The sequence below is a fragment of the Limanda limanda genome, chromosome 2, assembly GCF_963576545.1.
Source record: "Limanda limanda chromosome 2, fLimLim1.1, whole genome shotgun sequence".
NCBI classification, from domain to species: Eukaryota; Metazoa; Chordata; class Actinopteri; order Pleuronectiformes; family Pleuronectidae; genus Limanda; species Limanda limanda.
Window position 1 is genome coordinate 4,145,946 of NC_083637.1, and position 16,432 is coordinate 4,162,377.

The following is a 16,432-nucleotide window of genomic DNA, read 5'->3' on the forward strand; positions in this document are numbered from 1 at the left end:
ATGTGGCCGAGCAGATGGAGCTGGAATGCTTCTCTCTTTCTTCCAGTTGGTTTTGTTTATTGGCCAGTTTTTTAAAGGTTAAATCACAGAAACCATTTCCCGGCTCCATGGTGAAACAACTCCTGCTCTCTGGTGTCAGGGATGGAATGACGACAGAGACCATGTGCTGTGTGACGTGTGATTGGCAGAAACAGGCGTCTGGTTCTTTGGAAAATGATGAAAACCTTTAATTTCTTCTAATCAAGTGTCTTGCTTGAGTGATGCAAAACAAAGAGGAGAAATAAAAACACAAACACACACAGTCCAGCCCGGACAGCATTAAGTGTTCGCACAGATATGAGCTATTATACAACTATTTACAATCATTGCTCTGCAGCTTGACGTCTGTGACAATACATGACATTTCATCTTCAAGAACCATAATGCATTCCTGCATCTGATAATAAAGCACCAAAGTTGTTTTTTATTATTCTTTGATATGTTAGGAAATGTTCATGTTTAAAGGGTCAGTCCAAAAATGACATAAGATGTAATCGAAATATCATAGGGAGAAATTTAAAGTTATTGAAACCACATTAATGTCTTTAATGTTTCAAATACTCATTTATAGAAATAATTAAACTTGATCCGACACCATTTTCCATCCAATTAGCTAATTTACAAGCCTCTGAGGTCGTGGGCCTGTGAGGGATGGTTTTTAAAATCTCCTGCATGGATAAATTATTATGTAACATCAATTTAAACTATTTGCTTGACCACACTCTGTCAGGAGAAGTGAGGACGGCTGAACTGACCCTCTAAACTGTTCTTCTGAAAGGCACCGAGGAATTGAATGTGTACATTCAGCCTCTGCAAACACATTTCAATCTCACTGCTCATCTCAGCACAAATATAAAAAACGATTGCACAGATTTATGATTCCTGACGAGTGAAAGAACTTTACACAAAGTCCCTGATGTGAGAGGAGAAGCAGCTCAGCACAGAAGAAGGAAAAACATTGTATTTCTGGCACAAAAGGAAGTGATTCAACATTCTTTCCTAATCGTGTGACTCGTTAGCTTTCCTCTTAATTATTGCTCCTTTTGATTCTAATGTGTTTTACGGGAAGTCCATTTTTTACGTATGTTTCTTTCCAGGCTGAGAGGAAAAAAAGCACCAAACTTGTAACGTCCTGTAAAGTTCTTCTGTCTTGGGACAAAGTGGATAAAAGTAAATAATCCGACCCGGAGCTTTTTACCGATCTGCTGGTTACTCCCGGGTTCTCACTGGCTGCTCGGCGCCACCAGGTATCCGTTGAAGGTGATGTAAACATCCACGTCGTCGCTGTACACGGCGTTCTCCCGCTCGCGCTTGTAGAGCCGCACCCACACCTCGTCGTTCAGCGCCAGGTTGAGCATCACGCTCTGACTCTGCATGATGGAGCGCTCGCTGGGCTGCGCGTACAGGATCACCTGCTCCTTGTCGTTGTGCATCAGGTGCAGGTAGGTCTCCTTGAAGTTCCAGGTGTGGATGTTGATGTTGAACAGGAAGATGCCCGGCACGTAGCAGTAGAACTTGCCCTTGAACATGTTGAAGTGCTCGTCCAGGTTGACGAACACCGTGTCGAACACCAGCGCCTGGTAGTAGTCCACGCTGTGCAGGGCCTTCCTGCGGCCCACGGAGAAGGAGGAGTGAGGGATCTTGCAGGCGTCGCCGGGGGAGCCCGCCTGACCTTTGCTGCCCTTGGGACCCCCGGGTCCTCGCCAGCCGGCCGTGCCCTCCAGACCGGGCTTCCCAGGTGTTCCTTTATCTCCTCTGTCTCCTTTGTCCCCTGAGAAGAAAAGAGAACACGCAGATGAGCGATGACGACAGAAACATCCGAGAAGAATTCTGTCTTTGGCACAAGATGGCTTCTTTCGTTTATGAGATATATTGGTGGAAATTATTAGATAGATAGATAGATAGATAGATAGATAGATAGATAGATAGATAGATAGATAGATAGATAGATAGATAGATAGATAGATAGATAGATAGATAGATAGATAGATAGATAGATAGATAGATAGATAGATAGATAGATAGATAGTTATATATATAGTTATATAGATAGATGGATGGATAGATAGATAGATAGATAGATAGATAGATAGATAGATAGATAGATAGATAGATAGATAGATAGATAGATAGATAGATAGATAGATGGATGGATGGATGGATGGATGGATGGATGGATGGATGGATGGATGGATGGATGGATAGATAGATAGATAGATAGATAGATAGATAGATAGATAGATAGATAGATAGATAGATAGATAGATAGATAGATAGATAGATAGATAGATAGATAGATAGATAGATAGATAGATAGATAGATAGATAAATAGATAGATAGATAGATAGATAGATAGATAGATAGATAGATAGATAGATAGATAGATAGATAGATAGATAGATAGATAGATAGATAGATAGATAGATAGATTGATAGATAGATAGATAGATAGATAGATAGATAGATAGATAGATAGATAGATAGATAGATAGATAGATAGATAGATAGATAGATAGATAGATAGATAGATAGATAGATAGATAGATAGATAGATAGAGAGAGGGATAGATAGATAGATAGATAGATAGATAGATAGATAGATAGATAGATAGATAGATAGATAGATAGATAGATAGATAGATAGATAGATAGATAGATAGATAGATAGATAGATAGATAGATAGATAGATAGATAGATAGATAGATAGATAGATAGATAGATTGATGGATGGATGGATGGATGGATGGATGGATGGATGGATGGATGGATGGATGGATGGATGGATGGATAGATAGATAGATAGATAGATAGATAGATAGATAGATAGATAGATAGATAGATAGATAGATAGATAGATAGATAGATAGATAGATAGATAGATAGATAGATAGATAGATAGATAGATAGATAGATAGATAGATGGATGGATGGATGGATGGATGGATGGATGGATGGATGGATGGATGGATGGATGGATGGATGGATGGATGGATAGATAGATAGATAGATAGATAGATAGATAGATAGATAGATAGATAGATAGATAGATAGATAGATAGATAGATAGATAGATAGATTGATAGATTGATAGATTGATAGATAGATAGTTAGATAGGTAGATAGATAGATAGATAGATAGATAGATAGATAGATAGATAGATAGATAGATAGATAGATAGATAGATAGATAGATAGATAGATAGATAGATAGATAGATAGATAGATAGATAGATAGATAGATAGATAGATAGATAGATAGATAGATAGATAGATAGATAGATAGACAGATAGATAAACAGACAGACAGACAGACAGACAGACAGACAGACAGACAGACAGACAGACAGACAGACAGACAGACAGACAGACAGACAGACAGACAGACAGACAGACAGACAGACAGACAGACAGACAGACAGACAGACAGACAGACAGACAGACAGACAGACAGACAGACAGACAGACAGACAGACAGACAGACAGACAGACAGACAGACAGACAGACAGACAGACAGACAGACAGACAGACAGACAGACAGACAGACAGACAGACAGACAGACAGACAGACAGACAGTTAGATAGATAGATAGATAGATAGATAGATAGATAGATAGATAGATAGATAGATAGATAGATAGATAGATAGATAGATAGATAGATAGATGGATGGATGGATGGATGGATGGATGGATGGATGGATGGATGGATGGATGGATGGATGGATGGATGGATGGATGGATGGATGGATGGATGGATGGATGGATGGATGGATGGATAGATAGATAGATAGATAGATAGATAGATAGATAGATAGATAGATAGATAGATAGATAGATAGATAGATAGATAGATAGATAGATAGATAGATAGATAGATAGATAGATAGATAGATAGATAGATAGATAGATAGATAGATGGATGGATGGATGGATGGATGGATGGATGGATAGATAGATAAATAACTTTATTCATCCCTGAAAGGAAATTAAGTCGTCATAGCAGCCGGTATATTTGAATACAATAAAATATATATTTATATATGATAGTAATTATACCAATATAATAGCAGTATATAGTAATAATGGCAGCAACAGTATATATAATAATAGTAAATATAATAATAATAACATGTACACATGTATAAATATGTGTATATACAAGAATATACAAAGAGTATGATATAATATGATATATAGTAGAGGTATAAATATAAGTATTTGACTATACAATAGATAATATAATATACTATGAGTGTTAGTGTAGATTATTTGCTCGCCTCTTGTTTACAATGTTTCCTTACAACAGCTCAACATGCTTCGTCTGGGTTTTAAATTTCATATATGACCTGACAACATGCTCTGAAAATGATTTCTGATCCAACGTCCACCCACTGAAGTGACACTTCCTAAACTCCATCCTCACATCTCAATGAAGCAGCTGTAAAACAAATAAAAACGCCTCAGAGCTGTGAAAACATTCCCTCGACAATAAACTGAGAAACTTTGCAGCTTATTGAAACTGTTGAAAGTGACCATTTTATATGAGGGATGACACATTTCCATTCATGCAGCGCTGAATAAATCTGTTTAAATCAACTTGGTGAATTCAGAACCATCAGCCACATATGAATCTTTCGTCACATCTCTGTTGTTGTTTCTAGGAAGCGGCCTTGTTCCCTTCAGGCAGGACATGAGCGCCGCCCGGGTGGAGTTAACCACAGTGAGAGGCCTGAGCGCTGCTCTCCTTCACCATGATCCATCATCCCCCCCCACACACACATCCACAGGGATCTGTCTGCCCACATAAAAAACCCAAGAGGAGACTCTTTCCACAAACAGCAGCTCAGCAGCCACCTCTGCTCTTACAGCCGTATATGGAACTGATCCTTCGTCCTGAAGTCAGAGACACGGGGCCGCTTGGTGACTCCTCTTCCTCCTCTTCCTCCTCTTCCTCCTGCTCAGTCTTTGCAGCAGTAAAACTCAAGTGTCCACTTTGAGAGAAGTTACTTCCTGGTTCCTGCAGTTGCCCTCAACCTCAAACCAATCACTCAAACCTTCAGGGATCATAAATAAAGTTGCTGATGGAGTTTGGAGTGAGAGTCTTTCTTCAACTTGATTTTGCCAACAAACAATTTTTATACCACAGTGGAAACTACTTTTTATACCAGAAGGTCGGAGGTTCGATTCCAGTCTTTCTCATCTGCATGCCGAAGTGTCCTTGGGCAAGATGGCCACCTTGTAAATGTTGACTGCACAAAGTGGAAGTCAATGACATGTGGTGTAACGTGATGGAGTTTTGGAAAGTTAATCCTTCTTCAACTTTATCAGGACTTCATGATTTTTGTACGACTTAGTGCAGTGAGTTTGTGGCTCAGTGGAAAGTATTTTTGGGAAAACCAACTGTGTCCAAGAAATTAAAACTTGGACCCAAGTTCTTCTGATGGAAACTTTCATTGTTTCTCTGTGGTGTAACAAAGCCTTGATTAACCCAAACTATGTGAGTGCTAGTATCTGGTGTGTGAGAGAGAGCAACAGAAGGATATTTCTCTCGATTGTGGTCCAGCAGTTGGACTGGTTTGGGGGGGGGGGGGGGTTGCTGGTGGGTCAGGACGGACTTGGCATGTTCACCTAACAACGAACCAGCAGATTAAACAACAGAGTGATGACTCATCAGATGGAAGCTGGCTGAGACGTCTCCGAAACTCAAAACACATGTTCTCACAAAACTCTCCGACTGTGTAGCTGTCGAAAACGATTGTCTATCTAATCTCTTGTCACACTAATCTGCCTCTTTCTCTTTTCACAGAGGTTTCAATGCAAAATAAATACAAATAAATAATCACACAGAAATGCTCGATGACTGTAAATACAGACGGACGATGCAGCTTCTTTTCTTTTTCACTGGATCTTATGATGGCGACACTGATTAGAGTCTGTCCAGTAATTATCAAGGTGCCACTCATGCCCTCTGCAACCAATCACGAGTCAGTGGCGAGTGTCAATCATTATGTTTTTATTGCATTAAATAATCATAATTAAACCCAAACTTATCAGAAGAATTATTACTCGAACAAATGCCAGCGTGATAAGAACTTCCTAAAATGACTCCATCTTTGGGGGAAAAGATTTGACCTGGACTATGAGTTATTAGTTTGCTATGTGTCCACTCTGCTAACATGGAGGAGGTGGGGTTTCACGACCTGTGGATTCCCTGGGTTAGTGAGTCACCTTTGAGGATGGTCATGTTGATGACCGTGCGGACCTCGGGCAGCTGGTACTGGCCGGTGGCCGGCGACGGCTCGATGTGGTCGCAGCAGCGTCGGCAGAGTCTGGAGGGGGGGCGAGAGGGGGAGGGGACACAGCAAACCAGGGGGAGGAGCAGAAGAAGCCTCAGGCACAAAACCATCATGGTTGTCACGACCTGAGAGAGGGAGGAGAGAAGAGGAAGTGTCAGAGTTAAAGGAGAAGAATGTTAAATTGGACAATCATATCAAGATAAAGCGATGGAAGACTTGTGACTCTTATGGATCCGTGTGACTCTGAAAACCATAATTTAACCCCTTATTGCCTGAATTAATTTCCATTTATTAAAATAAATAATATTTGTGTTTTTGGGTGTCATACAGATGCAAAATTTAGTGGAGATTGTTAATTTCAATATAGCATATACAATAGATATAAAATGTAGGTATGAGGCAAATTAGCGACATTAGGCATAATGGGACATAACCGTAATTTAACAAATTTTCCAGTCTCTGGTATGTAGATTATTATATTGATGCTATTTTTGCTTGAAATTGAATAACACCATATGTTTCTGTACAATCACTGCTGTTCATTCCATCATCACAGTATTTCAAATACAGCTTAATACCTCAAAATAACTTTGCTGCACAGTCCCAAGTGGCTAGTATGTATTTTCCTCTCCGACCACTAGATGGCGGCTGAGTGCTTCCAATACCTTTGAGGCGAATTCGCGACATTCGTCTACAAGGGAATAACAACGAACACAGTCGAGCTTCACTGGACTTTGAATAAACAGGTGAACGGTTCTTTGTGCAGCAGCAGCTCGGCCACAAGCTTCTTCAGACTGAGTCTCTATTTGCTGCGGCTCAATTCCTGCAGGTCACCTTTTCAGATTGAGAAAGAAAAGCTGCCACCAAAGTTTCATTTGGTCTTTAAATCTGTTAGATCAGCTATTCGACTGGAGTGCAATCAAAAAGACCAATCGAAGGAAGGGATCCTCAGCCACTGACCCCGCCTCCAAGGTCTCGAAGTTCAACTCTTTTCTCCAGAGGAACGTCCGACCAGCTCGAGAATGAAAAGCCACGAAACCAAAACCAACATTTTTTGTGTTAGTTAGTTGTGTATTTTATTCCATTCCTGTGGAAAACTGGCCAAGTGTCAAGATATTTCCAGAATAAACATGTTTGATTGTGAGTGTTTCCTCAACTCAAGAGTTTAAAACACTGACACTAAATCCCAAACGCTGATGGAAGACTCGTGGTTTTCTGCCCATGTTTAGTCCGTCAGAGAAATCCATCGTAAAAGTAGCAGAGCTGCAAGTTTCTGCAGCAACAGCTGTCTCAGTTTGATCAAAGTGCAGCAGCCAGGACGTGTGAGCCAGCTAACACTTCTGCTTCATTCTTAATAAGCATGAATTCATCACATTTATAACCTGGCAGCTGTTGAAAGGTTTCGAGAAAAATGTGGGAAATCTTTCGTTCCACGTGTCAGATTAAGAGAAAGCACTCACACTGAAAAAGTAAATTACAACCAACAGACTTAAAACACCTCAAAGTGTAAAATCAGGTAATTTGAGGGAAATCCCCGAGTTTACTTTCATTTATTCACTGAAGGTCAAAGCTGGAGATGAAAGTTTATGTTTTTGTGTCGTATGTGGGATCCAGAGGTTTGTAAAATGTAAAAAACATGCATATGACCTTACACACACACACACACACACACACACACACACACACACACACACAAACAAACACACACACACAGACACGCCTGGAGTGAATGGGATATAAAAACATCAGCAGTTATTCGATGCTCTCTGAATCTCTCTCACAAACACACACATTCACACACTTTTCCAAGGACGATATAAGCTGCTGATCTTCCCTAGGAATGCCTTATCTACATTCCCCCCCCATACACACAAACACACACACACACACACTCACACACAGACACACACTATCCCAGTGGGGAACAACTCATTGACATAATGCTTTCCTTGGGAAGTTTATGAAAGCACTCACGTCCAAACTCAACAAACCAGGAAGAAAAGCAGGAGATAAGAAATGCTGCTGCTCTGGGAGCCGGCCCCTCTTCAGACGTGGCTTCTCCTCGGATGTCTGAAGCTTTTACAACTCTACTTTGGATGTGATTAAAAGTTTTTGTGAGCGTCAGCTGGTGTGTGGACCTTTAAGGTCTTCTGATAATGTTTTCTTTATCCTAACCTTAACCATCACACCACATCCCTGCCCTCAACTTGTCCAAACCCTTATATTAAACCACTTGTAGCCGTAATTCACCGAAAAACAAGACTTAACCCTTAAAAAGCCGCCTCTACCCACGAGAGGAATACAAACAAACACAAACACACCCACAGTTGTGTTACTATTACTTAGGAGGACATTACACTGACCTAGAATCATTTCCACAAGACTCACTCTGACATTAACCATAATTACTGTTTGTTTCACTTCTATAAACAGATTCTAGATGTGAATCTGCAGAACCTGGAGGGAACAGATCTTCGGGTCAGCAGCCTTTGAGCAATCAAGTTGGAGCAGATGCTTTTTAATACATCTGCATATGCTGCTAAAAGATTACAGTCTGACTGAGGTGTGAGAAATGAGTTTGAGTTAGGGGTTGACAGCCTCCTGTTTAATGTCCAGACGACATTTTGGCTGAACAGTGACCAGCGAATGGAAGAAGGATTCTAAACTCCCACTGTTTACACAGGAAGCCCCAAAAGATACTGGACATTCTCCCCAGAGGATAATTTGTCATCAGACGATAGCCGGGGTTTGTTATTAGCCAAACACTTGACTTTCAATCCTCAAATGACTCTGTCTCCTCAGTTAGCTTATGACACTCACACACACACACACACACACACACACACACACACACACACACACACACACACACACACAAGCCCCAGTTCTTTGTGCTCGAGTTTTAAAAAGAAGTATCACTTGTACAAAACAATACTCAAACATGACTTTGACTTTTTTCCCTCATTCCACTTCATCACTAAACTCGTTCTTGTCTCCCTCAGCTTCCTGTCATCAATCCTTAAGTTAAGCGTCTTCACTTCCAGTTCCACACATGCCGACATTAATCATCCGAGAAGAGATCTACAGCGAAGAGAGAACGAAAAACAAAAGGCTGGATAAGAAAGCTGAAGCTAAAGAATAAAAGTAAACAGCAGAGAGAAGGCCGGGGGAGATAAGAGAGAGAGAGAGTCCCTGAAGCTTTCACAGAGACGGATGAGCACGATGTGAGATGATGGATGAAACTCAACTGTGAGAAAATGAAACTCCATATTTCTCTGATGATAAAACATTACCATAACTGTTGCTGCTTCACTATCAAAGTCAGGCTCAGGTCGGAGGAAACAGTTCTATCATTAATTCCAATTTCTTTACTTGACCCTCATATCGCTGTTAATTTGCAATGACTGCAACGACAGACGAATCTTGTCTCCTCCATGTTGGGAGTTGGGACGAGTCAAAGTTTGTATTGGGTTAATTTCTGGGTCGTGGGAGGAAGTGGAGATGTGTCATCCATCTTTACGGTCTGTGTTGTCATCACGTTAGCTGATAGACCCAGAATTTCCATAATAAAACGCTGGAAGAGAAATGCTGTTCTCCACAGATCGGTCAGATTAAAACAGAGACACACCAAAGACATATTTAAAAACAACAGACAGGTTTTAAAAGAAGCTGATGATACGTTTAATATAATAACTTTCAAACTTTCAATAATGGCAGCTTAGCACCTCTGAATTAAAAATAGAAAAGTGCTGATGTAATAGAAGCTGCTGAGCCAGAGCACTGGGACCATTAGGAAACCTCACTAGGAAACTCACTGATTTATGTTCCATCCATTCGACACTGAGGACTGTGAACATTAAATAATAGAAGCTATACGGCTATAAAATAATTTTCATTGAGTGTTTCAACTTTATCAGAAACTTATACATACATTATAAAGAGAAGGGGACAGTTATACTATCCTGTGTTTCTTTGCCAAAAGAACTCAAGCATAAAACATCTGCTGATTCTCCACGTTATGAAATATTTGGCACAAAGCTTTTTTTTCCCCGTATCAACTTCTGATGCTGACACGCGGATTTCTGTCATCTGTCAAACATGCTTAGACACAGCGTGATCAGCGCTTCAACACAAGCTGGATGTGCCACATATGGGTTTGTGTGTTTGATTCCCAACCTGAAAAAAGAATGAACTTTATTCATTAAGCATCTTTAAGACACAGTTACAGATTGTTCTACAAGTTAATCTGGGGCAAACTATTTAAAGCAATGAGAGGATAACACAATATTTAACACACAACTAATGAATTTGCCTCTTTCTGTTTGTGTGTGGAAGGAAGATCTCGAGAAGTGTTCATCTCATCGGCTTCACACTTGGCTTGTGTGTTGTTAAATGACCAAGTTAGTGTCGAAGTGTAAGTTTAATATTCATAAACTTATCTTTATATATCTAAAGTTGAGACTTCTTCTATGTCCTTGGCTAAACCACAGCAGCGGTTGGCGACTGGTGAACCTCAGGTCAAAACTGCCGCCATATCATTTTCACAACTTGATTATTTGTATTTCACCATTTGGAACGGATCTCAATATTCATAAAATCACTTCCTCTTTGGCAATTTGTCTACAAAGTAAAAGCACAATGTTGCTTTATATCCAGCTGATCACAATGCTGCTATTTTGAAAAGTTGTGAACTTGGGTGTAGGTAGCTTAACAGACTCTGAAACCATAAATCATTCAAACTTATGTATGAGCCACACACGTAATGATACATAAGTACAGTAATAAAGCAGATTCAGTTTTGTTTTATGTTGACTTCATGTCAGATGAACCAGGAAGGATGAACACAACTTCAGCTCTGCAGCATCAACACAAGAGAACAGAACATTCTCACAAATACAAACCACACTAAATTGTTTAAAAGGTCAGTTTGATTCGATGTAACCTGAGATTGTGTGTCAGTTCTTTTGAATGTAGTTTAAATAAAGTTCTACCTCATCAACCCACAATTTGCACCATGATCCTGATAACACACGAACTGAACACACACACACACACACACACACACACACACACACGTGTAACAACATAATGAAATCATTGAGGGAGCCACGTCTACAACAGAGCCAGAGCATCAGTTTGGAACGCGCCTGCAGTCCGCGCTGAAAACACAAAACATGCACACACACACAAAACAACACACACACACACGCACACAAACATCGTGCATGTATCGATAAATACATGCACGCAACTTAGTAACACAAACACACACACACACACACTGGTGCTGAGTTGGCGACTTGTGAATAACTTCTAGACTTCTACACGTCTCTGCACGCACGCAAACGCGCCGCCGGGTGTTTCCTCCTCTTCTCCTTCTTCTCCTTCTCCTCCTTATTCTTCTCCTCCCTCTCTCTTTCTTTTCCCTTTACACCTCTTGTCTCTTATTTGGACATGTCCTCAGAAAGTGTCCCTGTGTGTGCAGGAGGCTTCTCTTACCTGCTGGAGTCTCTGCAGCCGAGGAAGAGGAGGACAGACTGCTGGTGTGAGACTCAGAGGAGGAACTAAACCTCTCTCTCCCTCTCCCTCTCTCTCTCTCTCTCTCTCAATCCCTCTCTTCCATACACACTCCTTCCCTCCCTCTCTGTCTTTACACACACACATACACACACGTCTCTCTCTCCATACTCCCTCCATAATGTCCTTCATCTCCTCACCTCCCTTCCTGCCTTCTCCTCCTTAGCATCTGTTCCTCCTCCATCCATCCATCCATCCATCCATCCATCCATCCATCCCTCCATCCATCCATCCTCAAACTCCACATCCATCACTGCTCCTGCAGGGAGTCCAGACTAAGAGGAGTTTTATTCATCCCATCAGAGAAGTTTCCATCTCTCTGACTCTTTTCTTCTTCTTCTCCTTTTATCAGCCCCTTACCTTCCACCTCCCATAAACCCCCCACTGGAGTCCTTGAATCACACCGTGCTGCACATCTTCTTTTATATCCGTCATCTGCATAAACCTGTCATCTCATCCTCCGTCTCCGGCTCTATAGAAACATCCTATCGCAGAGTGAAGAATGATAGGAAGAAAAAACACATCTGCTTGTTAAAGTTAATGTTTTACACGCTCCACATAAATGTCTCATCTGTAAACACAGGGTAACATCACTCAGACGCGTGACTGCTCCTCAGCAGATGTTACTGTGGTGAACGCTGCAGACAGGGATCTGACTCAGGGGGTCTCGGGTGGTCTCAGGCACGGCTTCCTGTCTGGCCTTGGTAGAGGTTTGTGTTTTAACCATAGACTGGATATGAAAAGGTTTTTAGCAATGATAAGATAAGATGAGAAAAGATAAGATAAGATAGGTCAGGATAAGACAAGATAAGATAAGATAAGATAGGTCAGGATAAGATAAGATAAGATAAGATAAGTAAGGATAAGATAAGATAAGACAGGATAAGATAAGAAAAGAAAAGAAAAGATAAGATAAGATAAGATAAGATAAGATAAGGTAATGTAAGTCAGTATAAGATAAGAAGTCAAGATAAGATAAGACAGGATAAGACAAGATAAGATAACATAATATAAAATAAGAAAAGATAAGATAAGTCAGTATAATATAAGAAGTAAGGATAAGATAAGATAAGATAAAACATTATCATTCCCTCACCGGGAAGAGAAGAAAATCAAGATTAAAAATGCATCCGTATAAATAAATAAATGAAAAATACAGAATATATTTATAAAACAGACGTTGTTTGTATAAATATAAACTGGAATAAAGAGCAGTGGCACAGGATGAGTGTAGACTGTTTATATGTTTACAGGCAAATATATATAGTAAACAAAAATAATATGAGTATATTGCTACGTATATATATAAATATAAACTCATATTCAATCCACAGTACATTCTGTATAGTACAAGTTGTTGAATAATCTGGGAATTATACGACTAAATAAACGTCAGTAGAGATGAATCGTAAAGTAAAAATCCCCAAAGGTAAAACAGAATAATAAAACATGAACCTGGGGGGGGGGGGGTTAATGTCCTGGAAACACCGATCCAACAAGTGGACCCAGGGATGATGTCATTGACCTGTCGCTGTCTTATCTCTCTTCCTCGGTTCTGCACATCTGTAAAGTTCTTCTCTTAAATGTTCCCTGATCTCTCTTTGTGCTGTTCTTTAATCCCTCCCTCTCCTCGGGCTCCGTTACCTCGGCTGCCCTCCTCTCACCCGGGGCTGCCCCCCCCCCCCTCGTGTTCTGCTCGGCCTGTTTCCCGTCGGCTCGCTCTGCTCAGAGGTGAAATGACAAAGTGGAGCAAACACACAAAGAATCAAAACGAAATCTCATGTGTGAGGTGAAAGAACTTGTACTTCTGTAATGAGAACATAATGTCCTGACGGGTAAGAGTGTGAGACGCCCCCCCGAGGCCCCGGAGACGTCAGGACTCCTACACGCTCTGTAGATTACCTCTGCAAAGATTCTTCAACTCAATTTAACAACAATTGAGCTGTTTGCAGCCTGAACGCCAGAGTTTCTCCTGAAATGACCCAGAGGGGCAGTTTGAGAGAATACAACTCGCAGTAGCTTTGGATTTACTGAGAAGAGAACGTCTGACTGAGCCCAGAGAAGTCACCGCAAGAGGGTGAATGTTGGACAAGACGCTCACTTGCTCGTGGTGAATTCTCCGGCAAACAACAGACGCAAAACTAGAGAAACAAACAAACATCAGGAGGAAGAAGAGGAATCAGAATCCAACGAAGACGTCCTGTTCTTTCTGCACCGAGTGAACTGGAGAACTGAGAATCTCCTGCTGCTTTCTTGGTTGACTCATGTCTGAGAATGTTTTATGACTAACCTTTGCAGTAAATATATTGACCTGTGTGTTGATCTGTGTGTTGCAGCAGCAAAAGCAGCAGTTTGCATTCCTCTATTTCAATAAAATAAATAAAAGCCTGTCTTAATAAGTCACTCAATGCAGAACAGGAGCTTCAACCTCAGTAAAACTCCACTACAGAATAAAGAATGGATCTTTATGGAGACATCCTTCTTCTGTGTGCTTTGCTGAGCCCACGAGTTCAAGAGTTCAACACCGGATTTGTGCCAAACAGGAAGCTTGAAAGCAGAAAGTCTTTATATAATCCACATAAATCAAACTCTCCATATAAAGTGTCATGAAGGGAGGGCGTGGAGTTGTGTAATGTGTTTGAATATATGATTTTAACAGTTTGTTTGAGTTTGTGGTTGCCTGGACCTGAGCTGTTCAGGGAGTGGCTGGTGTTTCTCCCACAGGAGGAGACCAGGGAGACTCAGGGTTCTTCTGCAAATACACAGTTCCTGATTCATCTTCTGATTCACTCTCACGTCTGCAGGACGCTGAGAGACATTCATCAAAGTATAATAGGTTGTAACTGGAATCTTCAGTCTGGCTGGAAGGATCATCCCAATTATCTATTATTAATGATGAAGGTTTGTTTCTCAGTTCAGAGGCTTCGTCCTTCAGAGGCTTCATCTGAGGACGTCACAGCGGAGCGACCATTTCACAGGCTCCTTCAGTACGTGGCCGACAAATGCGTCTTTTCATCTGTGATTGTGAAACCGTGGTTACCGTAGTCCCACTCCTTCTTCACTCTCTCGATCAATCACGTGTCAGTCTCAGCTGTCAGTCATTTCGCATATGTTTTCGAATAAAAACCAAACTTCTATTTGAACGAACACCAGTGTTATAAGAACTATTCCTAAAATTACATAAAAAAAGAATTTGAAATTTCAGCTGAGATGGGGGCGGAGTTTATGACGTACACTGCAGCCGGCCACCAGGGGGCGATCAAGACCCTTTGGCTCAACAATTGGGGAGCTGTTGCCCATCTTTATTTACAGTCTATGATTTGAATCCCTTAAAAGAAGGAACACCTTTGACTAAATTATATTATAAATATGAAAAAGTCATTTCAGGAACTCAGCAACTCAAAAGTTACAAAACCCTGTGAACTTCAAAGATACTTTTTATATTTCGTGCTGCGATTCGTCTGAGGATGATTCAGAATGTCAGGAGACACTCACACATCAGAAAGACCAGAGCACAGTGATGAGTGAGCTAAACGCCACTAGGGGGGGGCGGGGGGGATCGACAGGTATCACTCACTCCATCTTAGTCCCGATTCCACCAGGGACGCCTGTGATCTTCAAAGCCGATCATTACAGAACATTTTCCTAAACGCAGAACGAGCGTTTGGCTTGAACCGCTCGTCAGTTTCCTTTAAGTCTGTGATCGGAGTTCTCTGCTTCCTGCTTCCTGCGGCCGCCATATGTTCCACGTTAATCCGCCCCCCCACTCTCTCTCTCTCTCTCTCTCTCTCTCCGAGGTCCCGTTCCCATTCCCCTCGGCTCCCAGTGGATGAATGCATGTCAGCAACAGCAGGCCGAGCAGGATGTGAGTCTCCTGCAGGATCTGAGTCTCCTGCAGGACTTGGCTGCAGATGTGGATTTCATGTCTTCGCTCATTTGATGTGGAGTTTGAGACTGGGGGTGGGGGGGCTTTACAGAGAGAGAGAGGGGGTCTTCCAAATCTGATTTTGTAAAGAGAAGTAAGTGAGGTTTTCCTTTCACATGTCCAAAATATTCACATTTCATCTGGTAGCTGGTTGCATGGATGTAAAACTTTTACAGAATTGTCTTTGAGCTCAGTGTGAAACGTAGAAACTCAACGTGGTAGAAGAGACAGATGTAGGGAAAGGCCGGGGGAGTGTGTGTGTGTGTGTGTGTGTGTGTGTGTGTGTGTGTGTGTGTGTGTGTGTGCGTGTAATGAATACAAGTCAGATGTGCTTTCTGCAGTCTCTCTCTCTCTCTCTCTCTCTCTCTCTCTCTCTCTCTCTCTTTCTTGTGTATATCTGTGTGTGTGAGAGAGTGTGAGCAATAAACCAGTTTAAAAGCTGAGCAGAACAGACACACACACACACACACACACACACACACACACACACACACACATACACACACACACACATACACACACATACACAAACACACACACACACACACATAGAAATACCTGTAGTTTTGTGTAAATCTCTCATGCAGCATCAG

At 41.2% G+C, this 16,432-nt stretch overlaps 1 protein-coding gene across 1 annotated transcript; it reads right to left on the bottom strand.

The window, feature by feature from the left end:
• Positions 1–755: 755 nt before the first annotated feature.
• Positions 756–6,453, bottom strand: c1qtnf6b (C1q and TNF related 6b). Its single transcript, XM_061092719.1, has 2 exons — positions 6,270–6,453; positions 756–1,810 (listed from the first exon to the last, which is right to left on the bottom strand). Exons 1-2 carry the CDS (start codon positions 6,448–6,450, stop codon positions 1,263–1,265), a joined length of 729 nt encoding a protein of 242 aa, XP_060948702.1. The 5' UTR covers positions 6,451–6,453; the 3' UTR covers positions 756–1,262.
• Positions 6,454–16,432: the final 9,979 nt, after the last annotated feature.

What these genes read in the sequence shown, in the direction of transcription:
- c1qtnf6b (XM_061092719.1), bottom strand. Translation starts at nt 6,450, where the DNA reads ATGATGGTTTTGTGCCTGAGGCTTCTTCTGCTCCTCCCCCTGGTTTGC. An exon ending in CAACATGACCATCCTCAAAG is followed by an intron (nt 1,811 to 6,269) that starts GTGACTCACTAA and finishes TTTTCTTCTCAG; the next exon opens with GGGACAAAGGAGACAGAGGA.